Raw genomic sequence first — 27,954 nt, 5'->3', positions numbered from 1 at the left:
GCTTTAATATTAAAATCAGCTTATGACTCTCTTAGGAAAACATTCAGGCTTTTGACACAAACAAATCTCTTGTTTGAATGTGGCTTAAATGTACCATGTTGTTCTGTTGACAGGGGCATACTTTGAGTTTCCCTGGGCCCAAGCAGTGTCTGTGTTTTATGTCGTTCTCTCTGTTCTCTTCCGTTCCCCATACTGCCGGTCGTCTCCCTCTCTGAGATGCTGCTGATCAAAAAAGCATTGAAGTTACCACATAACGCTGTAGAAACCAGTTCATTTCCAATACCGTGAGCAGCCAAAAATAGCTTATTGATTGTGTAACACCTGTTTTGCATTTAATAAACCGCAGAAGTCTCTTGCAGCTTGACGGCCCCCACGTAATTGTGTCACTAAAAAGGTTTTTCAGTTACGGAATGCAAAATGGAGTCATGCAAGTGTTGATTTTATCGGCAGGTAAGAGAAATAAAGACATTACGCTCTTATTTTGAAACATAGATATTTTATTGCATTTTGTATTTATTGCTTTGTATTTTTCAGGAGGCAGATAACTTAGACTTTCATGGTACCACAGGGCTCCCCAATTCTGGTCCTGGAGGCCCAGAATTCTGCTCAAACACACCTATTAAACCTGCAGGGTGTTCCACAAAGGAAGATTTCTCAGTCAGCTGGGTTAGCTTAAGCTAGAAGTCATGATTGTCCAATGGGAATGCTACTTACGCAAAACCTTATTTAACAATCATGACTTCTAGCTTAACTGAGAAATCTTACTTTGTGGAAGACTCCCTTGGTAATTAGCTAATTAAGATGTGTGTTGAGCAGGGAAATCTGCAAACTGCGTTGGATTCTGGCCCTTCAGGACAGAAACTGGCCCACCCTGTTGTACCATGTGCAAATGAAAATAAAAAAAACCTTGAAACTTGAATTGTAAGGACCTTTTTATGAAGACTTCAAATGTGAGTGGCTGTAAGGTGGGCATTGTATGGGTTGGAATGAAAGGACTGCAAACAGGAAGCCTTGTTCCATCATGCAGATTCTATTGGCGATTGGCCACCTCTGTTTCTAATGGAGATTAGCTCCCTCAACCGACCTTGGCAGAGATGAAAGAGTCCTGTTGGATTGGCCTGCTAATGTCTTGATTGATTATTTCTGTTCTGATTTACTGTTTTTCCACTGGATCTGTCAAATGACATCACCCAAATGCAGGTGTGAGTCAGAACAAGGACGACAGATGCAGGTAAGATGAACAACTGCTGCAGCCGGAGTTTCTGAGAACTGCAGAGCGTGATATCTCCTGGCAAACGCAATCTGTCACAGAAATATGTAAGACCAGTGGACTGGAAAGAGTGACACGCAGGGCATTCATTAATTTTGCCTTTCCTGTAAATATAATTTTAAAACATTTTCAATTTCCAAAGTAATTATTTTTATATAAATGTTGGTTAAAAGAACATAATAAACTTCAGAGGGTGGAGTGTTTAGCACTGCTAACTCACACCCCTGGGTACAAGTCTGGGTACAAGTATCTGCTGTGGCTCCATGTGTGTGGAGTTTGCATGTTTTCCCCGTGTTATCGTGGGGTTTCCTCTATGTACTCTGGTGTCCCCACACAGTTCCAAAACATGCTGAGGTTAATTGGAGTGAGTCGAGTGACCATATTGCCCATAGGTATGCATGTGTGTATGAATGCTGTGTGAGTGTGTCCTGTGATTGGTTGGTGCCCCATACTGGGTTGTTCCCTGCCATGTGACTATAGCACCTGAGATATGCTCCATGCATTTTGGGTTTTATGTTAAACTGTGCCTTATTTTTCTACTGAATCATATAGAGTAAATTAATGAAAAGTAATCACCTGTTTAGAATGGTAGCAGAGGCCATCAGACTAGAGAAAAAGGTTGTTCGTGATGTGTATACAAAAATGGCATCCTCCCTCATCATCCATGGTAAATTCCGGCTCTGGGTTCGATAATTCTTTCTCCATCTGCAGCCAGTGAGTCCAGTGGCAGATGTTGTTAGTAGTTCGATGACTCATCGCTAAAATAGAATGTCCATCCAACATGACTCTGTATATAATTATGAAGATGAAGCTGATAGCATATTGACTTTATGCAAACTTAATGCATTCGTGCTTGACATACATTTATATAATCACATATATTCAAATCTATTCCATTATGCAATCATATGTGAACTCTGCAGCATGACTGTGGCAGTGAATCTGGTAATCATCACAATGTCCCAGTTTGATAAATTCCCTGTCATAATTCCAAGTTGTGGTACAGGGATATACATGTGTGTCAAGCTGGAGGTGTATGAAGTAGGCTGGGATTTGGTTCCCCCTGGTGGACGAAGCTGAGAAACAGGGTAACAAGCTCCAGGTAGCCAATAACCTGCATGTGCCATTCATAGGACACAGTTTTCTACGCTGTCGTCTCCATTGGTGGTGAACAGATTCTTCCGCTATGCTCTGCTGGGGTCCCAGAGCAAGCCGTTTATCTTCCTCAAACAGTCCAGATGATTCTCTGGCCCATACAGTTTATCAAGTAACAGCCGACTTAAATAAGCGTTGCCTTAAAAGTGTTACAGGAGGCAAAAGAAATGGAAACATTCTGGCTTCAGGCTGTAGAACGCTGGCAAATTGCGTAATACCTCTGTTTATGCCTAAAATATAATTATATGTATCAGTTGTAGCTTTAAGACAGTAAGAAATCCATCATCATGCTGAAAAGAATCATGATGCAATCCTGCTATAACTGCGGACTCCGGCCTTCATTTGGACCTCCCACTCGGTTCGGCACGTTCTGTCGTTGGGACCCCCTGCTGGGTTTGAGTGGACCTTGGCTTTATGTTGCTGATGTAGTTTGGTCCTCGGGGATCCTTGCAATAGACCGTCATAGAACACTTATTTTCTGAGGTATGATCCTATGACCCTTGCTGTGTTTCTTAGATTGTAATCATGTGCTGTGTTTCTCAGTGGTTCGCCACTCTTGAGAGAAGGGATGGTGCCATAGCAGAGACATGTTCTCAGGAAGACAGTTCAGGATCTATGTCTGGACACAAGAACAACAGTGTTGTGCTTCTAGTTCTTGTAGCTTGGTACCCAATTCTACCTTCTGAGTGACAGGGCTATCAGGGAGTATCAGACCTTCAGATTCTCAGCACCATGGGGCCCTTGAGCACTGCCTAGTGGCCTCAGTCTGCTCCTGGGTCTCCTCATGGTCCTTGGAGGAGGTACAATCCTTGGGTGTGGGGTCATTCCACTCCCATAGGCGCGGGAGTGTGGACACAGCCCAGAGCCAGGTGTTTGTGAAGGTCATGAAGCAAGAAAAAGCAACGAAGATGAGCAGCATGAGAGGGCAAAGCAAGACGATTGGCAGTGCAAACAAAGCCACACCCCCAAACTCCTGGGGCTCCTCCTCCACCTGTAGCTGGCTGGAGGGGGAGGGGCCAACTAATGAGGTGCTGATGTGACACTGTCACGTTTTCGGGCAAGGGGAGGTGTCTGACATCATTGTCCGGAGCTCCAGTGGTGAGCACAGCATTTGGTGTATGACAAGAAAAACAGCTCACAAGCACATTATTATTTGATGCTTTTATCCATAGCAACAGAATGTTTAATTAAATGAAAGATTTTAATTGTATTTCTCAAGGCTCCACTTATAACTGACAATTTTTAGATTGCCTGTCTGTCTATAGCTGTGAATGAATTTCCTGCAGTATGTGGTGAGTTTTAAATCTCTTCTGCTTTCACGCGTTTCCTGTATCCGTCGAATTGTCATTTTGCCGGAGTATCTAAGATATCCGCTATAGAATGTTGTTAGAACCTACTGCTGTGGGAGGCTGTGTGAGTGCAGCATAACCCCATGTGATGTGAGGGAAGGTGAGTTAAAGGTGAACACGCCAGACCCTGCAGTAGGAACATGCCTTGTAATTCAGCATTATAAGAGAGTTGACCACCAGATGGCGGTGTTGGGCGGCTTTTATTTGGAAGACTTCGTCACGGTGTACCATTGGTGTGCTATGCAAACGAGACATTAGTCCAGCAGCTTATCGCCTATACACGAGCCACTAGCATCGCCACTGTTTCAATACAAACCAGTACATACAGCTCTGGAAAAAAATCAAGAGGCCACTCAATGTATTTTTTTAGCAGAAGGCTACACTCTGTGATGCAGGCTGCTTCCTGGCTCAAAGTTTCTAAGACAGCAGTACAGAAGCACATGGTGAAGCAGGAGACACTGGGAATGACCAGAAACCAGCCAGGTAAAGGGCAGAAGTGAATTTCTAATGGCAGAGATGACTGTCAAGTTTATTCTGCAGCTTCTCGGGAATCAGAGGGTGACATCAAGTGACCTTCAGAAGGAATGAGAAGCATTAAGTGCAGGTGTGAAGTTCACTGCTAGGACGGTTCATATCAGGCTCCTAGAAGCAGGACTGAAGGCCCATAAAGCAGCGAAGAAGCCCTTCATTAATGAGAAATGGAGAAGAACCAGGTTGCAGTTTGAAAAAAAAAAATATATATATATATATATTTAAATATATAGATGCGCACCCATAAATTGAGAAATGAGTGAAACAAAAAAATTGTCATGTGGTCTCAATTCTTTCCAGAGCTGAATAATGATGATGTCAATAAATCTAGGGTAGGTTTCATTGAATAAGCGCATCCAATATATAGCATTTAAACTATTGCATGAAACACATATCAAAAGATGATATTTAAAACATACTATTAACAACTCAGAAAACACATTTCCATCTATTTCAGCCTGACAGAGGTTTGGCTAAAAGCCCAGTACGCTTTGCATTGTAGTATCGTATGCAGATGTCAGTGTATACCTCTCTGTGAGTGTAAACATATGTATGTGAGAATAAACACCCCACTTGTGTGTAAATGCATGGCTGTGAGTGCAAACACATCCCCACTGGTGTAAATAAGAGCTGTGAATAACCAGGTCTCATTCCAGGAAGATGAAATGGCATGATTTTCCCAACATGAATTAAATACAGATGTTAATAAAGCCACCATATAAACAATTATAAATCAGCAAAGCAACATAAAATAACTAGGGCTGTAGCTATCGAATATTTTGGTAATCGAGTATTCTACTGAAAATTCCATCGAGTAATCGGATTTGTGTTTTGTGTTTTAAGTAACCTAGGTTAGCCCAAGTTTGCATCGCTAGCTAGCTATCAAGGCTACTAGTATCCTAGCTCTACATCTGTCGTGCAGTATTGCACTGACCGTTGTGGTTTATCCCTTACATAATTAACGTACATTATTTAACAGCCCCTATCTCGATTAACAATCGCATTGATTTAACGCTACATTGAATTTATTTACCTGGTCTCGGGTGAGCGTCCTCCTCCGGTCTCTGAGTAGAGCGGATGTTTCCTGTTGAGATGCTGTAGCATGGACGACGTGCTATTGTGGTAAGTTAGCTCGACCTTACAGTGGACACATACTACAGCGTTCTCTTTATTTTTTAATTTAAAATGATTCCAAACTTTTGACATTTTTTGTCGTTTTCTTCTGTTTTCTCTTTGCTCATCGCCATTGCTCCCTTCCATTACGCAGCCCACAGTAGTCCGCGCTCGCGCCCTCAAATCAAAACACCGCCGTCTCCTTCCGCTTCGTGGGTGACGTAAGCGTAAGTGCATTGTCACAGTAATGCAAAAATCATTGCGAAAAAACGTGACATGAACTTTAAAATGAATTAATAGAGGCTTCGAGGCAGAGGATTTTGCCTCGATGATTTTTTGTAATCGAGTTACTCGAGTTACTCGAGGAATCGTTTCAGCCCTAAAAATAACACAGACAATTTTCTTTAACTCATTTAATAGGGCACTTAATGTTGGTGAACTGTACAGAAAAATGCATATAAAATGATATAACGTATATTTACCTTAACTTAAAGAATAACATTTACAATCAAATGCTGTTCCTATTGAAAATGAATATCTGATATATAAATACCAGAATACTTTAAACAAATTTTTATAGTCATGCATTACTTTTATTTTGTCTGAATCCCATTAATGTATACAAGTTATGCATCATGTACAGGAAGTGAAGTAAATATTTTTGCAGATCTGTAAATTTAACGTTTAGCATTAACTTCATGTTGCTTAATACTGATAAAATGATGCAGAAAACGTACATATAGTGTTGTCCTTCTCTGATATAAACCTACACTTTTCACTGCTTCCCACAGAATAGGATGCAGTTATGGGTCTTCGTGTATTGGCCATTATTGTCTTTACAGTAAAACCTGTATAGTAGCCCCTTTATAAAAGGACAGATACATTTTAATTTAAAAAATCCATAATTTATATTTTCTTTATATATACATATATATCAAGATACGGTGGCTCTTTCTCAACACATTAAGTCGGACCTACTCTGAATTCCATTTCTGTAAGACATTTTGATGAATGATCCTTAAAGAATGATTCTATATTGATAAATGTTCATTGCAGTTGTTTATGTAAACTGCGTTCAGATGTAATGCATATCTACTATTGCTTGTGAAGCACTTTCCCAGCAAACAATTAGAATAACATGCACAGAGCTTCACTTCTAACAGGTAAAGTATTTGGGAGAAATCTTACAAAAAGCTCAATAAGTTCGAACTTAGCCCAGATTTTGTTTTACTCATGTCATATAGGTTTCTTTGGACCTCTTCTCAACATGAACAAGTTGTCTTGCTCATGATTACCCTGCGAGATTATACACACATTTCTCTACCACTTTTGGTCTGTCCATCATTCCATCTTGCATTAATTCCATCAAAAGTATTGCATACCAGCGCATTTCCTGCATAGCCTTTTACAGTACAATAACATGTAAAGCCTTCCCTGTAATGCATAATTACATACAGGGTTGAGTGCAGAGTAGAACACATATCTATTCGCCCATGCATATATAAATACAAACAAGTAAGTGTATTCTCTTGCTTCTCAGAAGCAATATCGCCCCCTGCTGGAGAGCTCAGGATCACATTGGCCTGCATGTGGCTTGCCCTGTAGCCTGTTATTCCAGCGAAGCAGCTGAATGTGTGCAGACGTGATCAGAGTCTGGGGCTGGCTGTTTTTTCTCTGTGTGCAAAAGGGTCCCCCTGTGGAAGAGCAGGTTACGCTTTTCTGCACCATGTCTGCTGTACGCAGAAGAGACATTCCCCATAAGGACTGCCACTGGGTGGTGGTTCATTTCTCTGTGTGAGCCGTGAAAGAATCTCGTATCCGCACCACTTCAGCTGCACACAGGTTTCCGAAGATCTTACTGTTATACTCCGGGAGACGGCCCCTGTGACCAAGAGAAGGAGCGAACTGTGAGTTAACAGCACCCCCTAATGCTGAGAAGTAGTATTTTTTTCAAAGTGTGTCCTACTGAACAGGATTCTTGGTACCTCAGACTTCAATCTGATGTCTGAGACACTTACCTATGCCCTTATCAACTATACCCATCCAGACAGACTCACATGACCAGCTATATCTCCCAGATCTATGAGTAAATCCAGGCTTTACTTTAACACAGGCAGGAACATCAGCTAAACAGCTAAACATCACCAGAGGCTCCAACAAACCCTGCTTTCAGGAAGGTGTGTGTGGTCCTGGACTTGAAGCTTACCTGCAGTCCAACCTTGAGATATACGTAAGACGAGACCGTCCAGGACGGCTAGGTTCAATGAAGTAGCGGGCTGTCAGGACATTAACCCGCACGCCCAACACTGGCGCCCCCTCATGGTCCACGGAGGTACAGACCAAGGCACATGCACCTTTTGGCAGGTCTGTCACCCATGTCCTAGCAGGAGAAAAGAAGCAATAATAGATTAAGAACATTATGGTGCGAGTCAGCTGAACGTAGGCAAAGTGATTGTATCCAAGCAGAACATGTGCACGGTAAGTGTATTTGGCTTGATGAATGTATCGGATAAGAATTTGAGCATGGAAACCTTTCTGAGCAAAGAGTCAGCTTGTATACCTGAGAAGGACATGGTCACGTGGAGGATGCGGTGCCATGCTGTCCCGCACATACTGATACACTTCAGTCTGTGGGTCCAACGTTTCCAGAACCTGGGCCTCCAGAAGGTCATCGTCCCAGCGGTGCTGCTCTCGCAGCAGCCGGGTCAGGACTTCCTCAGGGGTCGCTGGCACCTCTAGAGCTGCCTTCCAGAACCTCAGCGGAACTCCATCCTGCACCTTTTGTGTAAAGGGATGGAACAAAGAATAATATATAAGCAAATAGAAAGTCATGAACTATGTGCACCGTGCAGTGATGACTAAATGAAGCTTCATGAACCGTTTGCTGTATTTTCTGACCCCACTAGATGGAGCTCTCCGCTCAAGATAGGGCTCAAAACAAAGCAAACCAAGTACGCCATCTAGTGGGGTAAAAAAATACAGCAAATGGTTCACGAAGCTCCATTTGGCCATCATCAACCTTATGCACTATTTCTCAGCGAACAGAACTGAACCAAGCTCAGACTTGGGAGTGGATCTCGGCTCCTCAAGCATGATGAAAGCTGTGTGTGGCCGCCGAGAGCCTTGCTGATCATTTGTCCTTACAGGCTAGACAATCACAAAAACTTGACAAAAGACTGAGCCATAAAGGGATGTGATGAAAACTGAAAAAGACAAGGATGAGAAACCGTGCATACAAGTGTGCATTGTATTTAGCGACTCTGATAAGTAGATTCTAAGCCCACCAGCTTATCTGCGTGGAGGAGATAGCTCCCTTGCTGTTCATTGTGGTTTTTCTCTTGCTTACAAAATACGGGTACTTTCTCTTCATTTAATAAGCAAACTCCGGTACAAAGCTACAGCTCAGCCTAACAATGTGCCACATCCCACGTTGGGAAGGTTATTTTTGAAATGTAATGCTTTAATAATGTAATAATAATGTAAAAATGCAACCCTGCTAATAATGTAATAAGTAATCAAAGTAGCATAACGTATTACATTTGATTACATTTCTAACATATTTTTAACCTGGGCAATAAATATGAAATGTTAAATTTGTCCCAATGGCTTTGCTGACCTGGATTGTTTGGAAACATGCTGAAAAAAGGCATTTCTGCATGGAGAAAAGATACAAAGCAACAAAATGAATGTTACATTGTATATATAAGCTTTTTACTAAAAAGAATATATTCAGGTGTTACCCCTTTGTAATCACCAACAAATTAGTAATAGTCAATGGAGCAGACTACATTTTACAGCCTTCATTTTGTAATTTAGTTATGTAATGATGTCACATGTAGCTGGTTACTCCCCAACACCGACTGCTTTCCCACTTAACAATGGGCTCCTATCTCGTAAACAGAGGAAGGAACAGGGACCTGATTGTGCTGAAAGAAAAGCTTGTAAGCAGCTGGAGGAGTTGGTGATGGCTTGAACCATCCAATAGTGACAAACTGGAGGATGTGTTCTCATGTGAAAGGCTTTGGCGTATCTTGCGGGGGGAGGATAACAGGATCTGGCTGCCCTCTGTGCCAGCCATGAACTGTCTGACCACCCAGGTGTCACACGGCCAAAGTGGGGGGGGGGGGCACCGCGCTGAGAAGCCATGATCGGGGCAGATCTGAACAGCGGTGAGGAACTGCTACAGCCAACACCGTCCCCGAAGCAGATAAATCACCGTGCAGCTACTGTCCTGGGGGATTTCCTGCTGCTTATAAAAACTGAGGCGCCGGCCTTAATGAACCGTACAGAAGAGCTGACTGGGCTGGATCCTTAAAGATGCCACTAACAGTTCAGCGTGTGGCAGGATGCACCCGTACACGGTACGGTATGACTCAAAGTTACCGTTTGTTCGAACAAATGACCAGCTTAGCTGCTGTACGTGGGTTTGTGTATGGGGGTTAGGGTTCTGTGTGTGTGTATGTTCGGTGAGTGCACTGTGGCCGTGTGTGTATGTTCGGTGAGTGCACTGTGGGTGTGTGTGTATGTTCGGTGAGTGCACTGTGGGTGTGTGTGTATGTTCGGTGAGTGCACTGTGGGTGTGTGTGTATGTTCGGTGAGTGCACTGTGGGTGTGTGTGTATGTTCGGTGAGTGCACTGTGGGCGTGTGTGTATGTTCGGTGAGTGCACTGTGGATGTGTGTGTATGTTCGGTGAGTGCACTGTGGACGTGTGTGTATGTTCGGTGAGTGCACTATGGGCGTGTGTGTATGTTCGGTGAGTGCACTATGGGCGTGTGTGTATGTTCGGTGAGTGCACTATGGGCGTGTGTGTATGTTCGGTGAGTGCACTATGGGCGTGTGTGTATGTTCGGTGAGTGCACTATGGGCGTGTGTGTATGTTCGGTGAGTGCACTATGGGCGTGTGTGTATGTTCGGTGAGTGCACTATGGGCGTGTGTGTATGTTCGGTGAGTGCACTATGGGCGTGTGTGTATGTTCGGTGAGTGCACTATGGGTGTGTGTGTATGTTCGGTGAGTGCACTATGGGTGTGTGTGTATGTTCGGTGAGTGCACTATGGGTGTGTGTGTATGTTCGGTGAGTTCGCTATAGCCCAGATACCTTCTTGCTCGCCAGCTCTGCAGGCTCCATCGTCGATCGGCTGTCGTAGCCCCGGAAACGGTCTTTGGCCTCCTTCAAGAGGCCATCCAGGCTTTCCTTCAGGATGCCCCCGTGAGTGGTCAGCTTCCCCTGTCCCGGGGGCTTCAAGCCCTGATCCGTGTACGAATTCCTGCATCGACTCATTTCTTCCGGAATCTAGGATGAAGAGTGAAAGCAAGGGGTTCAGACGGAAGTTTGGCTGATGCAGTAGGAACGTTTCCCGGCCTGAAGGAGACTGGGTATGGCAGAGGTTTTGGATCCCACTGAGCCCATAATTAATTAGTCGGCGTTATTTGTTGGCAACCTGAATTTGCGCAACTTAAAATAAACCAAGCACCTGCCTCAGCTGTGTTTGTCCTAGTAAAAATACTTCTGTTTATTTTATTCTTACTGAAATCTAAACAAATCAAAATATATCATGAAATATTTAATCATTTAGGAGCAATGAACAACGAATTAATCAGAGATTCTTTTAAACAACCCATATTATCCATAAAAGAGGAAATTGTATAAGTTAATATAACATTTTAAAAATCTTTATTTGTTTATATACCACTAAGTTCTAAGCTTCTTACAATTTTATTTGATTTAGCCAATAGCTCCAAGAAAGCTAATTAATTAAGCTCATCTAAAAGCGGCACTCAAGGCGCAGAATGCCCCAGCTGGAATCTGCAGAGGATGAAGTCTGCAAACTTATGAACAAAACTGTACACAAAGCAAGTCTTCTGTCTAATCAATGCAGGGTTTGCAGGGGGGCTGGAGCCTATAACCAGAGGCATGCGGCATGAATTTATTGTCAACAAATACAAATGCATATATAAAAACCCTTGTGTCCAGCCCAGCATTTTCCAGTGTCCTCTATTTTGCATTTTAGGTCCTGTGCAATCCCTCCCTCACCAAGCACTGCTTGCATGTCACGCCGTGGTCCTGGGGATATGTTATTTCTTGCCACAGTTTAACGGCCTACGGATGGTACGGCCATAAAGCCCACTTTATTTGACTTGACAACGATGGGATTCCAGTCCATCAAAAGAGATAAACTTGAAGGCACATACTTTAAATAATTCACCAGAAAGCATTAATTCACCTAAATGTTATTTTTTAAATTTTAACTGGTGGGAGGAGACTGGGGCACCTGGAGGAGAACCTCGGCACACAGGGAGGAACCCCAAGACCGCTGGAGGAGAAGCCAGACCCTGTGTGCTGGGGGTGCGAGACGACGGCGCTACCCACTAAGTCACAGTGCTGCTCTCCTTTTCATTCAGTTTCTTTGAAAACTCTTCAAGCTTTTCACTTATTCACCACATACTTATCGCTACTCAAAGAGAATAACTCACTGAACATATTCAGCATTTTTGGAAATTTTCACAAAACTGAAAACATTTATAGTATTTACACTCTGATTGGTTTCCAGGGTACTCTGTGTGTCGCGTCAGGCATTTAGCCACGTAGTAAAATTACGAGTCCCCCCCCCACCCCAAATATGTTTGCTCCTGACCCAGGCATGTAGATAGGTAATAAAGTATGTTTGAACCCCTCTAAAATTTCCAGACCCTCCCTCAAATTTCATTTCTGGCTATGGTCCTGTATCACATCATGGAGGTCACAGGGTCACAAGGTCATGGGTTGTTGCTGGTTAAACGATTCAGATTCTTTCAGCCTCAACTTGCGTTTAAACAAATAAACCGGTCAAATCCGGTACTGTGACACGGTGCCTAAAGCCTGTACGATGCCGGTCTGGAGACTTTCCTAGCATTCCTAAGCCAGGCCTTTGAGAAAGAGATCCGTGTGGGGGTGGGGGGGAGGGGAAGGGATGGCAAAGCCTCACCAGGAAGATCTTCCTGCACTCTGCGATCATGTGGGCCAGGCCTTGGGTGGCTGCCAGGTTCTCATTCAGGTCCTTCTGGTCCGGTTTTCCCAGGCTCTGCTTCCGCTGCATCACCCTGTGCAGGCAACGACCCAATCAGACATTTCCTGCGACTGACACAGAACTGATGCTGCTGCCTGACGTCATTCAGCATTTATTTAAACACCTCTACTGCTGCATTGTAGCTGCTCATAGAGACCCGTTACTTTAACTTAAATTCAATAGGCTGCGATCTCATTCACTCAGTCCTACCCATGTTATACAGCTAAAATCCCGTTGTAGTGGATTTGCTTATAATAGAATATCGTCTATAACGGACGAGGTCCACTAGTCCTGGCTGTACGCCTTAAAGAACATGCAGAAAAAGCATAGAATATAACAGACTCGCATATAATGGAATTTCGCTTATAATGGACAAACAATTTGGTCCCCAGGGCCGCTTTTAGCTGTAGTTTTGTTTGGCTATACGGACATGCAGCTCTGCCTACAAGGCGCTTGGCATGCCGGTAATATCCTGCGCAGATACGTAGTCGGGATTATTAATAGTCACGCATCTAGTCAGGTAAAGTTGGCTTACTACATGTACAATATAATAATCTATACCACAAGTGTGTTTGCTGGGGTGTGGCTTGAGTAAATGGTGTCCTGTAGTTCTGGGCAAACAGCAACTCTGGACATAACGACTTTGGATATAACGGACTCTTCAAGGAATCTGTATTTTATTTTCAGTTTAAGTATTGGTATTTTGATTTCTAGGAACAGATTGAAAGTTGTCTGCAATCTTTAGAGAATCCTGCGTGAATATACAGTGCACATTACATGCTAATGTACCCAAAATGGGCAAAACATATCCCAGGTCTTATTAATTAAATGGCAATTAAAAAATGAACAAATCATGACTTTACCTAAATAGCATTAAAAACTGATATTTCATTTTTTTAAATTTTATTTCAGTTTCTGAAGCAATATTTGTAATTATTGTTAGTTGTAGTTTTTTCATATATCTTTATTTTAGTTTACAAAAATGAGTTACAGATTTAGTTTTCCTTAATGACAATAACACTGGTCCAACAGCCGTACCTACACATTGAATAAATTCTTAAAGAGTGTTTTTTGAGTCCAGTCTAGGGATTTGGGGAAGAGTTTAGTGATGGGCAAAATGATACTTATGAACCATTTGATATATATTTTGACTCCACTAGATGGTGCTGTCTGTTCAAAAAAGGGCTCAAAGCATGCCCCAAAGCAAGCCAAGAGCACCATCTAGTGGGGTCAAAAAATACTAAAAATAAATGGTTCATGAAGCTTCATTTGCTCATCACTAGGAAAGTTACCTGGTGGAGGAGCCGTCCCGCCGCAGTGTGTTCAGGTGGAAGAGAGAGGGAGCCAAGCACACAGCCAGGTTGGTGCAGGTCATCTGGTTATCGGCGGCGGCGGCGGCAACATCACTCAGGAAGTAAAGCAGCGTCTGCAGCGCCTCCCTGTGGTGGTCAGGCAACAGCAGCACGGCCGCACGGACGGCCTGCAAGCGCTGCTCTTTGGGGATATCTGTGGTGGGGGGGAGAAGGTGGTGGAGGGGGTCACTTAGGGGCTTTGCAGACAAACATAAAACCATAAAACAGGATCCTTAAAATATCAACAGAACCATCATGTGAATAATTACGAGGGACAAGCAATTATATGTAACTACAACAATGTAACAACTGGGTCTGGATTCAAGTTTAAGAACCCCGCAGAGTTTAGTACTAGACTACAGAGTCTTTCTTTAATCCAGACAGTCACACTTAGAAGCTGTTTAATTGGGCTCCAGGAAGAATTTGGCTTTTGTGTTGCATCACACTAAATCTGCTACAGTCCTACTTATTTGGAACACATGAAACATTTTTAATGCTTGTTTTTCCCTTCCAATATTTTCCCCTTTAATATAAGTGTAATATTAGTTATAGACAACCCCGCCTTAAAGATCTTCTGAGGCCTAACACCACATTTGGGCATTTACAGCAGCCAGGTGATGTAATGGTAGAGAAGTTTCCTCATTAAAAATCATAATTACTATTACGCGAGATCTATTATAAGATGCGGTTTATGATAATGGTCCTCAAAATATATGTTTTATGTGTGGAAGGGAGAGAGAAGAAAGGCATTGAAAAATAAGCATATTTTGCGCGTAGTGGTAAATTTTAACATCCAGCACAGCAAGGCTTCCCATTACAGCAAGCGGAGAGATATTCTACTCAAACACATGGAGTCTTTCTGAACACAGCACACAGGAATGTGCTTAAGTAACAGCTTAAAGACTCCACAACAGTAATAATACAGACGCTCTAATTACAAATGAGATATGTTCCGAACGACTGTTCGTAACTTGAAATGTTCGTAAGTTTTAAGGGTTTCATTTTAAGGGTATATGCAGGTAGAAAGAACTAGGATGCTGGGAGTACGCACGCTACGCTGCTGTGCGGCGGGAGTAGCGGGCAGAAGTCGTACTAGGAGGAATTGGCGTGCAGAAAAAAAAAAAGGGCGGACAGGAAACGGGAGCCTAATGATCACAATTTGGACTTATATTCCTCTTCGTTTATATATCTGAAAGTTCGTAAGTTGAAAGTTCATAAGTAGAGGAGTGTCTGTAATAATAATAATAATAATAATAATAATAATAAAAATAATAATAATAATAAAAATAATAATAATAATAAATGAAGCGACACAACAAGATGGCCAGCTATCTGCATTGGTCGATCTGCAGCAGGCTAGGTGGGTGGACAAGTGTTTCAGAAATGTGCCTGAAACGGTCAACATTGGTGACACAACCATCATGTTGGACATAACAGTACAGACCAACTAAACGATTTCAGCATAAATCAGATGTAGTGGTCCACTTCAAAAAGGAGAAACAATGCTTACTGCTCCCAGATGACTACGTTATCATGCTCAAAGAAGATGAGAAACTGGGCAAATGCAAAGATCTAGATATCGAGATCAGCAGGACGTGGGGCACCAAGACGGCAATGTTGGTAATGATCAGAGCTCTAGAAAGGATTCACCAAGAACCTTCAAGAGCTACCTGGTCACCACACAGTACAAGAAGTGCAAAAGATCACACTGATGAGAACTGCTCCTATCCTCCACAAAGTATCTGACTAAACGTCTTAGGTCCCTGGCTGGGACACGGACTACCCAGTGGCTGCGGGCCAAAGTCGAAAATAAGAGAGTAAGAGAATAATAAGTAATAATAATAACAAAGGCAGCCATGCTACTCACACTGGTAGATCTGTAGGAAGGTCTCTCCTAGCTTGCTGGTCAGCAGAGGCTCGGGAAGATCTCTGAAGTACTGCTTCAGCATATCCGCCACGTCGTAGGCCGACTGGCCATCGTAGCCGACACCATCGGGGCAGGCCTCGTTCATCTGCCTCAGCGCCTGAATGCGCGACTTGACCCCCGACTTCCTGAACAGGCCCACCTGCGGGAGAAGCAGTTACAGAATGCATGGGAATTGTCGTTAAGCGCTCGGGGGTGTCCGCGTTGCTGTGGATTCACGGGCCGTTAGCCTATCCTTCACAGCTGCTGGGGAGCTCTCCCCCAGGCCCCTGCTGATGGCCGCACTGGGGCCCAGGCAGTGATATCCTGTTGCAGTCTCTCTTTTACCATTTCCACTCTGCTTCACATGACATAACGGAGACACAACGGACTGCCGGAACAGGGATTACATCATTATTTGGTCAGCTAGCACCTGTGAGATGAATTTACGTAAACTTAAGGCGCACCAGCTGTTGTGTGGAACCAGGGAGCTGGGGGACGGGGACTTGTCGATGGATGGGACTCTCACCTGGTCCAGGCATTGGCTCCGCAGATAGCGCATAGCTTGCTGGATGCCCAGGGGGAGGGGCTGTCCGCTGTGCTGCATGTTCAGCTGCAGAGACACGCCGAAGACACTCCTATCCCGGTAATCCCGCAGTTTGGGTCTCTTCATGAACCGGGGCATCACCCTGCTGGGGCAACGCCAAGGGAATGCCATGAGGTCACCTCCTTCGCTATCGCCCTCCTATCTCTGCATGCTATTCCCCTCATCCGCCGGTCCTATTAGTCCCTCCATCTCTGTGAGTATCCGTTACTGCCTTCCCATCACTCTGGCATCCTCCCATGCAGCGTGGCTGTGATAAACCTCCAGCCAAGCTCTGTGTGGACAGGCAGAGAGTCCTCTGCCTCTGCTGCTCTTCAGTGCCTTTGGGGGCCCCCGGCAAGCGAGGATGTGCTGCACGCCGAGCACATAGGTCAGGACCCAGCGGGACCGCTGCCCGTAACCGAGAGCGACCCACACCTGCATTAACTAATTGGGCCAGATGCACATCTGGGGCTGTAATCTTAGAACCTCAGGACCAAGGGTGGGGGGGGGGTTAAAGTTCCAAATTAAGAAAAAGCCAGATGAATCATTCTATTGTCCACCTCCCATTACAGTGTATTTCCCATGGGGCTGCTTGACTAATCTTCTTACTTTTGGGAAGCTTATGAGTTTATATATGTGGAGGACAGTTAGAAGGTCTAGGCAATGACACAGCTGGTAAGATGAAAAGGGTCTTTAGCTTTGATTAGTGTGAGCGGGGCTGCTGTCACTCTTCGGTGGGAAATCACACTGAGATTAAAGGTCTCAGAGACTGGTCCGGTGCAGTGGTGCAGTATACAAGAAACTCAAAGCGAGGGGATATAACATTCTCATACAGAAGTGCAAAGCAAAATCGAAATGCATAATTTCCAAAACTAACATTTTTGTTGATTTTAAGATGAGACCTAGGGGGTATTCCAGGAAGGAGGATTTCTTGCTTAGCCAGATAACTTCTTAGATTTAAGGTAGTCTGGGCTAAATGGACTTTATTTTCAGCCCAGACTTTCTTAAGTCCAACAAGTTATCCGGCTAAACAAGAAATCCTGCTTCGTGGAACAATAATATAAAGTCAGGTTTCCTCATCACATGTTATAGTACTGGGAATCAAAACTTATTCAGTCATGTAGTCCAATGATGGATTTTCATTTAATTAAAAAATCTCAAAAAATGTATCCCATGGAGTGAGTTTTGGAAATTTGCTCTTCAATTCAAAAGGTTTTACTTCCTGAAGTAAACCTGAAGTAGGTCAGTGAGGAAATTCACTACTCCGATCAGAGAAGTAAACCTCATCAGCAGGGTTGGGGCCCTTCCGGAATGCATTCATCAATTCCAATCCAAATCAGGAAAGGGAACTGGAGTTGGAATTTAAATCTCCATGAAATTCGAATTCAATTCCAATTCTGTTACCCATAGTTTTTTAATCCAATCCCAACTCCAGTTCCATTTCCTGATCTGGATTGGAATTGCAGAATGCATTCCAGAGTGACCCCAACCCTGCTGATCAGCAGTATCTCCCATTACTTGTTCTCACTCCTACCGCTGGCCCCGGCCCCGAACGACTCATTAGCCATGCCCCATCCCACCCTAGACTCCACCCCCACCATAGCCCCACCCACTTAGTCTTGACTCCACCCACCAGCTATGCCTCACCCATTCTACCCATGACCCCGACTCCATCTCACAGTGACACTGACCAGCTAAGGCTGTGCTTATGTCCCGGTGTGTGCTTCTCTAGCAGGGCGGTGAGCTTGAGCAGAGCCAGCTTCTGCAGCAGGTTCATCTGAAGCACAGACTGGGAGCTGAGCTGCAGGGGAGCAGAGGGGAGGCTGGCACGGTGCGAGTCCTGGAAGCTTGGCCAGCGCAGCTTGGGGGGCCTGTAAAGGAAGGGGGGGGGGGGGGGGGGCATGAGCATTGGGGTACGACTGCTAGGGACAGAATGGACGGCTTCGATGTCATTAATATGGACTAGATTCATTGTGTGGGTCACCAAAACTCTTCCAAAAGACTCAGGCCCAGAAATAGGGCATGTGCAGCATTGTATTAGCCTGAAAACTTTCTGTATTGAGTACATTTAATCTGCACCTATAAAAAATACCAACCTACTATATTCTACAAACAATCATAGGGTAGATGTACTTATCAAGGAAACATTTCCAAAGGTCACTTCCTCTTTACTATAAATAAAAACTTAGTATTTGCTCTTATTTTGCTTTAAAGTGTGGGATCTAGGGTAGGAATCAAGTAGTTTGCTGGTCACAACAACATGGTTCCTGGTATACTGTGCGATCTCCCTGCAGTCCAAAGAACATTTAAATTTAATTAATCGATCTGATGTTTTTACCCAAAGAAAGCATCGATTAAGGGAGGGGTTACCTATGGGTGCTCTGTGGGATTTGAACCCACAACCTTTACCTTAGAAACTCATTTCTCTACTTGTTGAGTTACAAGAGCCATGTAGAATGGGAACAGCACCACATAATGGTTCGGTTACACAGACACAATCGCCAACGTCAGATTTTAAAAAATGGGACTCGCCTGCTTGGCCTGGTCAGGGAGGCTCCCACGCCGGAGTCCCTCCGGTCTCGACCTGTCAGGCCCTCCTCCTGCTCGCTGACGTGGGCCGCGCTGTCCAGGTCACTGCTGCTCTCCGCCTCCTCCAGCTGGTGCTGCAGCGGCGAGTCTAGGGCGGAGTCTGAGTCGGCCTCCTCCTCGGCCCACTCGCTGACCAGCCGCTGCAGGCCGTCCACCTGCCGCAGGATGTCATCCAACTGCGGTTCAGGGGGATCCATTCCGGGGGGTTCGGGGGGCACGTTATCGTACAGGCTGAGCCGACTGTCGATGGAGCCTGCTGAGCCGCTGCGCTTGCGTGACCCCCAGCTACCACCCCGTTCGCCCTCTGAGTGGCTCCTGTAGGGGGCGATGCTGCGGCGTAGTGCCTTGGGGAAGGTACCTGGCTTGTGGCCTTCTGGGATGAAGAAGATGATCTCTGCCTCCTCCTCTTCACGGTCCTCATCCAACGTTCCTGTGCCTTTGTACTTCTGCTTCTCATCTCGAGTAATGGGCAGGAATTGGGGCAGGCCGAGCAAGTCTACTCCATCCAGCAGAACAGCAGGGTCCAAACCCTCTAGGTAGAGCCCGCCTCGCTTGCTGGCGTTGTGACCAGAGCTGCTGCGGTTACGCGAGCGAGTGATGGGGCTGGGCGTGCTCACGGCGCTGCTGGCTTCTGACTGGCTACTGCTGCTGCTCGTCTGGGTACAGTAGGGGGCGCTGTGGTTCCGGGCCGGGGGGCGGCCCTGGAGGCTGGAGACGTCCACGCAGCGCAGCCGGCGCAGGGCGTCCTCATGCAGACCCTCCTGCGGCACAGGGGCACTGATTACCGGCCTCAATGGCGTCTTCCGTGACTTGGTAGAGGAACTTCGCAGACGTAGGGTTTCCATCCTACGTAGGAAGCTCTTGGCCCGGGACCGTGCGCTCCGCCCCATCGGCCTAGAGCTAGGTACAGCTGGTGGAGGAACATCTCCTGGCAAGGAAAGGCCTTCAGAAGAGCGGCTGGAGGAGCTGGTGCCTAGACTGGGATGCCCAGGGTCGGTGCTGCCCGAGCTGCTGCCCATACTGTGGAGGGAAACCACCTCGGACAGCTCGCTCTCAACGCTGACCTCAGCAGGCTGGCTGCAGCCGTCCGACTCGGCGATCCTGGACCAGCGTCTGCTACCCCTCTCGAAGGCCCAGCGGCCGCTGATGGCGCACGGCTCATCCTCATCTGAATCTTCGTTCTGTGTCAGCATGAGAAATGTAGGGAGTAGGGAGACGATTAGCGACTGAGAGAGTGGTAACCGATCTGGGAATCCTCACCAACCTATCAGCTGTCCCTAATCGAAGAATCCTATTGATCGTGGGCTGATCAAAGAACCCTGGGATTTCTGCCTGACCTAATTATCACAAATCCAAGACTAAACTTACAAATACTTTAAGATAAACCTGAGACTACACATTCCGAAGTCCCAATTTTTAACACAGATTTTTTTTTTTCTGAGTCTTTTTTCCCAGATTTTCAGTATGCCAAACATCTATGTGATGTGAGATAAGTTTTATTGGTGCACTACATTATGTAACAAGTATAATCTGGCTAATTTACCAATTGAGGAGAAAATGATTAGTGAAGAGGGAACTACGCTTCACTTATCTTTGTCAACATCACAAGAATCTCATGTGGTTCTAGTTAATCAACAACTGCCCCAAGGGCAAGAAGAAATTCCATCCTCTCTGCATAACCTATAAGAGTCAGTGAGGCGCAGGGGCGGGGGTTGGGGGCAGAGGCCACAGGGTCAGCTCACTGCCCATAGTGACATTGAGATAAGGCCTCCATGGAGACCGAAGAAAGGAAACCAAACCTTTCTCCAGGAACCCACGACGGCCTGGTAGCGGCACTCACGTTTTTATTTACGGCCTGGGACCTTGAGCTTTGGGCACACAGGTACACTGCCTGTTTAACACGTACACCAGTATGCGGGTAAAGCATATCTTAATGATCTAGCAGATAGTGCCCTGTGGTTGAAATGCCATTCATTCCAGTGGGAGGGACCAGGCCGCCGCATGATGTGGGTAATCACATTCCAGTGGGAGGAGCCAGGCCGTCACATGATGTGGGTAATCACATTCCAGTGGGAGGAGCCAGGCCGTCACATGATGTGGGTAATCACATTCCAGCAACGTTTAGAACTGCACGTTTATTAAGTGTGCAGATAAACTCCCTGGGCTATGCGGCGGCCCAAGCTAACCCTAAAGGTCAGCGCACATCGCTGGTCCTCCAGACACCTTAACTGGTAGGTCATTCTAAACAACTAGATCACATCTCCCCAAACCTCAAGTTGATGCAAAAGGTCCTGCAAAGATGGCCCAGGATGGAAACCCCCCTTTATTAAATATTAGGTAAACAATGTCTAGGTGCAGAACAATGGGCACATTCCTCCCAACCATCTTAGCCAACAAAGACTCACGACAAAGATCAACAGAGCAAGAAGCTCATCCAGTAATCAACCTGAGGACCAGAACACCTGGAGAAGCATGAGAATAAATATGACCTTCATACAACACTATTTTTATATGCAAGAAAAGCAGTCAGAGATGGAAATTCCAGGTCCAGCAAGTAAAAATCCAGACCAACATTTTATGTCAACCAACCAACTGCGTATTCTGTGAATGTGACTCTGTATGCTCAACTGGTTGGTTGAAACAAAATATTGGTCTGGATTTGTACTTTCTGGACCTGAACTGTCCACCTCTGAGTGCAGTACTGTAATAGGAGGGGGGTAGGTGCTGTAAAAGGGGCTGCAGGTGAAGGGCTTACCCGCTTCCTTGGGGGCGTGATCTCCAGCCTCATCATGGCGCACTTGTTAAGGGTGGCCAAGCGTCTGTGACACACACAAACAGAAGGGGATATGAACAGAACAAAGGGATTGCATTTATACTGAGTAACACCCCTAAAATCGGCCTTACAAACGCAGACCTGGTGGTTCATTAGCGAGCGGGAAAAACGTTGCCACGGAAACAAATGTAACAAACAGAGAGCATATCCCCCATGGAATGGTGTCCACCCAGCCTGCCTTCTGACGTGAGAGCCAGGCTCCGGCTGACCCTGAGTAATGTTTTCCAGATGTCCACCACTTATGCACCTTAAACTGCCGTCTGCTTTTCCTGCCTGTGTATTTCTCATCAAACTGGTCCGCACCATCCAGAGGCTGTTTTCCGTTGGTCTCTCGTGTTCATTCACAAACACACACACACACAAGTTTGTAATTATGTCTTTGTGGGGACTCTCCATTCTTTTCTTTGGCGAAAACTCTAATCCTAACATGACGACCTTATCACTGGGGAGAAAACATTCTTAGATAAATGTGATGCTTCCGTTTGATACAGGTGAAGAAAAGAGCAAACAGGACGTCTGAGACACAGCAGAGACTGAAGCCCATTGACTCGTACCAGGGAGATGGGGACATTTTGATTAGCTTATCACCTTCTGCTCTCAGCAACATGTCTGAAGCCTGTGATCTTCTCTTATCAGACCGAACCCCCTCCCAGCTGCACAGGTGGGGAGGAACTGCGGCTGCCAGCCGGAGCCGTCGGCCAATCGCGCACAGGGGGGGAGTGGCCTGACGAGGCTTCGCGATCTTACCTGCACAGTGCGGCGATGGCATCCCGGTCCAGGAAGTCATGATCTCGGGTCACGGAGGAGATGTCAATGGGAAACTGAGCATCTGGGGTGGATGCAGGGGAGGGTGCAGGGGGATGGGGGAGGGGTTAGAAGGTTAGTGATGAATCCCAGAAGCACTTCTTAGACATGGGGCATTTTTGGGTGGGATGGAGGGGGGTGGGAGAGGTTAGAAGAATGCACCGGCTTCCCCGGCCACAGCAGCTCTGTCATCAGATCTTAGGGAACCCCCCCCCCCACCGCTGCCCTTTGGAACTACAGAGGAAACGCATCTCTGCTAAGCAAACACAGCTGCCAGACAGAGGCCTTCCATGTGGGGGGGAGAGTCAAGTGCTACACGGCCCTGCTCACAGGAAAAGGCATAAGGGGTCATGAGAGCAATGCGATGATGTTGGCAGATCCCCCCCCCAAGGGTGACACCCAACCTTCCCACCAGTTCACCTTAGCACTGACAAACAGGCCGCGCAATAACAGATGACAGTTCATTTCTGGGGCTCGTCTTCGCTTAATATGGAATGTAGCATGGAGACAAACCGGATCTCAGCAGGGGCTAGACACGGAGAGCGCCTCCTGCTGGAAGGGTGGCTGCAGTGCACAGATTCACCCCCAGGGCCGAATTTAGGGGGTTGGGGTTGATGTCATTCTTGGGGCCCTACCTGCAGCATATAATGTGCCTGTAACAACCATAAAAAATATTTTGGGCCCCTGCAACTCGGGGCCCTGGGCCACAGGCCAAGTTACCCTGCTCTCTCTCCTCATTCATACAGTCCTCACTCCATAACTCACTGTTATGCGTGTTTTTAAAATATGACAGCATTGAGGGAAAATTTTAATTGCTCAGGATGAAGGATATGATGATTTTTTTTTGGGGGGGGGGGGGGGGGGGAATCCAGCAATACAGGATCAAGCCCGCTTTGTAAAGATGCAAAGATGCCGGTTATAAATCACCATGGCCACCAATCTGACCACCCACAAATGGTTTAAGTGCAGCTGAGGTCAATGGATGGGGGGGTGGGCGTTACCTTCGTAGAGCTGCGCATACTGTGGAAACCCTGCCGCTCTCAGCCAATCACACACCTCCTTGGCTTCTATCTCTGCGAGAGAGAAAAATAAGGTAACCTGCTGTTAGACATCTCCGAAGAAGGAAATTCCAACAAACAGTCTGTTGGCACCATAGCAACCTAATTACCCTGAACACCTACTAGCCGATCAAGGACAGAAAAGCTCCTTTTCATTTGACTTCCTCAGTGTTCAACCCACAGTTCCAGCATGAGGAGTACTTCCTGCTTCAGGATTAGCAGCGTGGTGGAATCGATGTTATCGCTGGCCACTTGTGACCGATTTCCTCTACGTGACTTGTATTAAAAAGAACCCTGCCTTGAAAGATCTCATCAATGGATAAAACACAACAAAAAACACCCAGCTAATACTGAAGCCCTTTATGTCCTCCTTGCAGGGCACTGAATTTGCACAGAATCTAGGGATTATGAAAGGCTCCTTTTTCAGGCACTGCCCTGTTGTCATGTGGGTGAAAAAGTTCACATGAGAGTCATGGGAGCTGGAGGAGGCCTCCAGTGAAAGCAGGATCAAGGCTGTGGGAGCAGTGGACCCCTGACATGAAGGCCCATTACGCCTTGCCAAGTCTTACCATGTTTCAGTTTGATTCAATGGACATTGTGCTTCACTGTGCTTCACTAGGGTCCAGTTTGGTGCTTCACTGTACATCAATAATGTTTGTTTCAAAAAAATCTAGCTAAATGACTCTTTCCTGTCAGGAAAAGCCTTTTTCAACAATTTCACTTAATGAAAATTGAAGAAAAAAAAACACAATTCATTCCATTCTATTTCATGTGGAAACCTTCCTCAGTTCACCAGCAAATATGCAGAAAAGCCCCTCAACCCTGATTAGGATAAGTGGTTGGATTATGGATGGATGGACTTGAAGAAAGGCTTATTTTGACCACTGAGGTCAGGGTGTGATGGAGAGGAGAGCAAACAATGAGGCTGGATGGATCTGTGTGCTTTGGACGCATTTACATCTGTCCCTGTACACAGACCATCCCTATAAGGGAGAATAGCCACCCTTGAACCTGCCTGGAATGAGTCAACATGGTGCACTTTGCAAGCACTTGCCAGATGGCCCAATGAAACGGCCACTTGTGATGATCACATGCTAGTACCAAAATAAAAACATGATGGTGTAAACAAAGGGAGCAGAGCAATGAACTGTGTGGTCAGTTAATTTCCGGTTAAGTCAAATGGAAAAATATACAGAAACAGACCAAAAGCGAAAACGAGTTCTTAGTAAAATGATATTAATTGCTCTAATGAGTAAATGATGATTAAACTTTACGTCATATACAGGTTTCCCTATTTATTTTGTAAGAACTTTTATTACGTCATATATCCATGTCTTTATTACTGAAAAGTCCTCTAAGCTACATGACACCCAAAGAATCTGTCCTGTACAATACATGGACAGGATCTCAAGTCTTGAAAAGTACAGAAAAGCGGATGTGCATTTAAGACAGCCGAATTCACCGCCATCTATTAGCCCCCAATAATGCTCATCACAGACAGGCACCAAGAGGGCACAACCTGGAAGTAGACAACATTTTCTTGGAGACATAGCCTTTTACACCCATGAAAAATAAAACGATAACATATCTGGGCCTTCTGTTATGCCATTAGTAAGGATAATGATTCCTTGGCAGATGCAGATGGGTCTTATCCACAGCACAATAAATATAAGATGAGTCACAGTAGTAAGAAATCCAGAAATCCACTGAGCAGAAGGAGGATAAAATCAGCTATAAGTCAGATGACTGCACTGCATCATTGATCAACACAACAAGGTTTAAGAACTGCAGTAGTCAGCCTTATTTTCAAGGGAGATCTTTATTTAAGCCATGTTAGACTAAACAAGGGTGCAGTTTATCACATTTCTGCCAGGTTTTTCCCTCTAGAGAAAGTATCAGTTGTACCGCTGTGGGCGAAATCTTACGGCAGCACAGAAAGGACGCTAACGTGGCTGCATGAACGAATGAGCACCCCTCAGTGCTCGAATGCAGAATCGGGGGGGGCTCTGTATTGTCTACAGACTTCCAGGGACGTCAAGTGACCTCATTTCCCTTCTGCTATTGGTAGGAAACGTGTGAAGTTGTTTACTGTACGAGACTGTTCTGTACTGCAACCCCGCCCATTTCTCTCAAGGCCAGATAGCAGACCTGCCAACTCAAAAAAAAAAAAAAATCGTCCGGCAATTGTGAAGGTTTGAAATATACTATAATTCTTTGGCTAAAATAAGTGGAGGGCAGTCAGCCAAATACTGTGGACTCCTGGAGACTTTTAAAGCAGGAAAAAGACTAATCATCTCTAAAAGCACATAGTCCTTTATAGAATTTAAGAGGGCACTTAGGAAAGAGACCTTGCAATAATACTTAGCTGCTGAAAAACCCATTCAACATGATGACAGTAAAAAAAAAAAATAAAGAAAACTTTATCAGGAATGCATAGTAAAAGCCGTGACAGATAAGAGGGAACAGGAATTGTGTAAGAGAATCAGTCAAGTTCCTGACGCCTTCCTGGGCTCTGCATAGGATGCTGGAGATACGTCATGCTCAAGCCTTGATTGACAAAAAATGCCTGCGAGGCTACAAGTGTTCAGGGGAGCAGAACTCCAGAAGGTTCCGCTGCTGTTAATGGTGTCCCACTCAAAGCCATTCTCCAAACAAGTTACCACAATGGATCGGCATTTTGCTAAAGCAAAATAACAATTATACGTAAAAAATAAAATAAAAATACAAACGCACACACTAAAGACAATGCCATATTCATACTGCAAGTTTGAAATATGAACATTTTCATACCAGTACTGCTGTCATAAAATTTTGTGGGTCCCACTGCATCCATGACAAAATTCAGCTCCCAGGGAATATTCCCATGATCAGCACCTAAAATTACTCTGCACCCCCTGTGTCCCCCAACAGCCCCCGACTCCTTCCTGTCGCAGGAAACTCTCCCCGCTGGGGGCCAATATTTACTTGAAGCCACACTAAGACCTACGCCAGGCTCGGCCAGGCTGACTTGCATGGGGACAAGCGCACATCGCAGCCCAATGAAATGTTTTTGAATCCCGACAGCTTATAGCTTATGCGTGTAAACGATTGCTAAGGGTGGTGCCTTCAAAGAGTTCAGTGAACCACAGAAGGATTTAGATTCAGTATTTTCCTTTGTAAGGGAACGTTATGTTCATATAAAGGTTCTCTCATATTCGCCAGAAAAGTGTGTGTATACCCCTAGGTATAATTCCTTGCAAATGATCCAAACTTAATGGTTTATTATGCTATTATGTTACATTAAGGAGGTATCTACGAACACCGTGCCCTGAACATTGTCACGTAGCATTTTGTAAAGATCCTCTTAAAGGTCTGCGCTCATGGTGTTTCAGCTGGTGGCTGTTAGAAGAACATTTTCACCGCAGTACCATCCTAAGCAGATACCGTGCTTAATGTGTATCAGGTCCTTCTTCACATCTCAGTGAATGAAAACAATCACACAGCAGCAGAGATAAACCAGCCATGGAGATAAATTTTAAAGACCATCTCATCATACTGAAGAGCCCAGGAATTCTGACATATTAACAATCTATGTCTTTGAACACAAAGGTCACGGTGTGTGTGTGTGTGTGTGTGGGGGGGGGGGGGTTACTGACCCTTGATACACCATTGCTGAGCAGTGACTGAATCTCTCAGGTGATTGTGAGGCATGTTAAAACCAGCACTTATGACTGCTCCACTCGGCCCCAGATCCACAACCACAAGCTGCACAAGTTACTCCCATGACTGTGATCTCCAGCCAGTTAAACACACGGTTATACAGAGACAACACTACTAGTTTAGCTGCAGATAAAAAACACTCAACACTAAATAGAGAGTACATCACCAAAGGGCAGACAAGCACAAAGCATGCAAAGCATGTCCGCAAACAAGATTCAGCAAATGCAACAATGCAAGATGCAATTCATAGAAGATTTGTGAATAGAACAAGCAATAAGTCATGATTGATCTTCACTAATTAACTGTAGATACGAAAAATGTTTTGCAATATGAGGTTTCAAATTGTTTATGGAATAATGTTAATCATTAATGCCACCAGAACACATTATTTAATATAGTATCTTCACTGTAAAGTTCTTCTAACCCAGCAGTCACGCTTTACTGTATTGGTTTGCATTTCTTAATGTACCCTCGCTTTCCACGGTCCCGATCCACCCTCAGGCAGGTTCGGAGGGTGCTGAACCTCTCCCATTAGTGATGGGAGATCGCCAGTACTCACAGATCTGCGCGTACACTGGCAATGCAGATTTCTACTAATTAAAAACATATAACTTAAATATTTGTAACAAACAAAAACTGCTTTTTAGAATATACTCACTTGTTAAG

The 27,954-nt window shown here is 45.2% G+C and overlaps 1 protein-coding gene across 1 annotated transcript in view; it reads right to left on the bottom strand.

Moving 5' to 3' along the window:
• Positions 1 to 5,816: 5,816 nt before the first annotated feature.
• The window catches only part of LOC111845340 (rho GTPase-activating protein 7-like), a 57,303-nt gene continuing 35,165 nt past the window's right edge, over positions 5,817 to 27,954 (bottom strand). The window contains exons 6-18 of the mRNA XM_023814686.2: positions 23,533 to 23,604; positions 22,475 to 22,556; positions 21,650 to 21,713; positions 18,838 to 20,075; positions 17,997 to 18,176; positions 16,249 to 16,411; positions 15,684 to 15,882; positions 13,757 to 13,970; positions 12,384 to 12,498; positions 10,517 to 10,711; positions 7,979 to 8,196; positions 7,625 to 7,798; positions 5,817 to 7,300 (exon numbers count right to left, since the gene is read on the bottom strand). Coding sequence (XP_023670454.2) covers positions 7,201 to 7,300; positions 7,625 to 7,798; positions 7,979 to 8,196; positions 10,517 to 10,711; positions 12,384 to 12,498; positions 13,757 to 13,970; positions 15,684 to 15,882; positions 16,249 to 16,411; positions 17,997 to 18,176; positions 18,838 to 20,075; positions 21,650 to 21,713; positions 22,475 to 22,556; positions 23,533 to 23,604 — 3,014 coding nt within the window. The 3' untranslated portion in view covers positions 5,817 to 7,200. The remainder of the gene's footprint in view (positions 7,301 to 7,624; positions 7,799 to 7,978; positions 8,197 to 10,516; positions 10,712 to 12,383; positions 12,499 to 13,756; positions 13,971 to 15,683; positions 15,883 to 16,248; positions 16,412 to 17,996; positions 18,177 to 18,837; positions 20,076 to 21,649; positions 21,714 to 22,474; positions 22,557 to 23,532; positions 23,605 to 27,954) is intronic.

The sequence above is a fragment of the Paramormyrops kingsleyae genome, chromosome 12 (assembly GCF_048594095.1).
Source record: "Paramormyrops kingsleyae isolate MSU_618 chromosome 12, PKINGS_0.4, whole genome shotgun sequence".
Lineage (NCBI taxonomy): Eukaryota > Metazoa > Chordata > Actinopteri > Osteoglossiformes > Mormyridae > Paramormyrops > Paramormyrops kingsleyae.
This window is presented reverse-complemented; position numbering and strand designations above follow the sequence as displayed.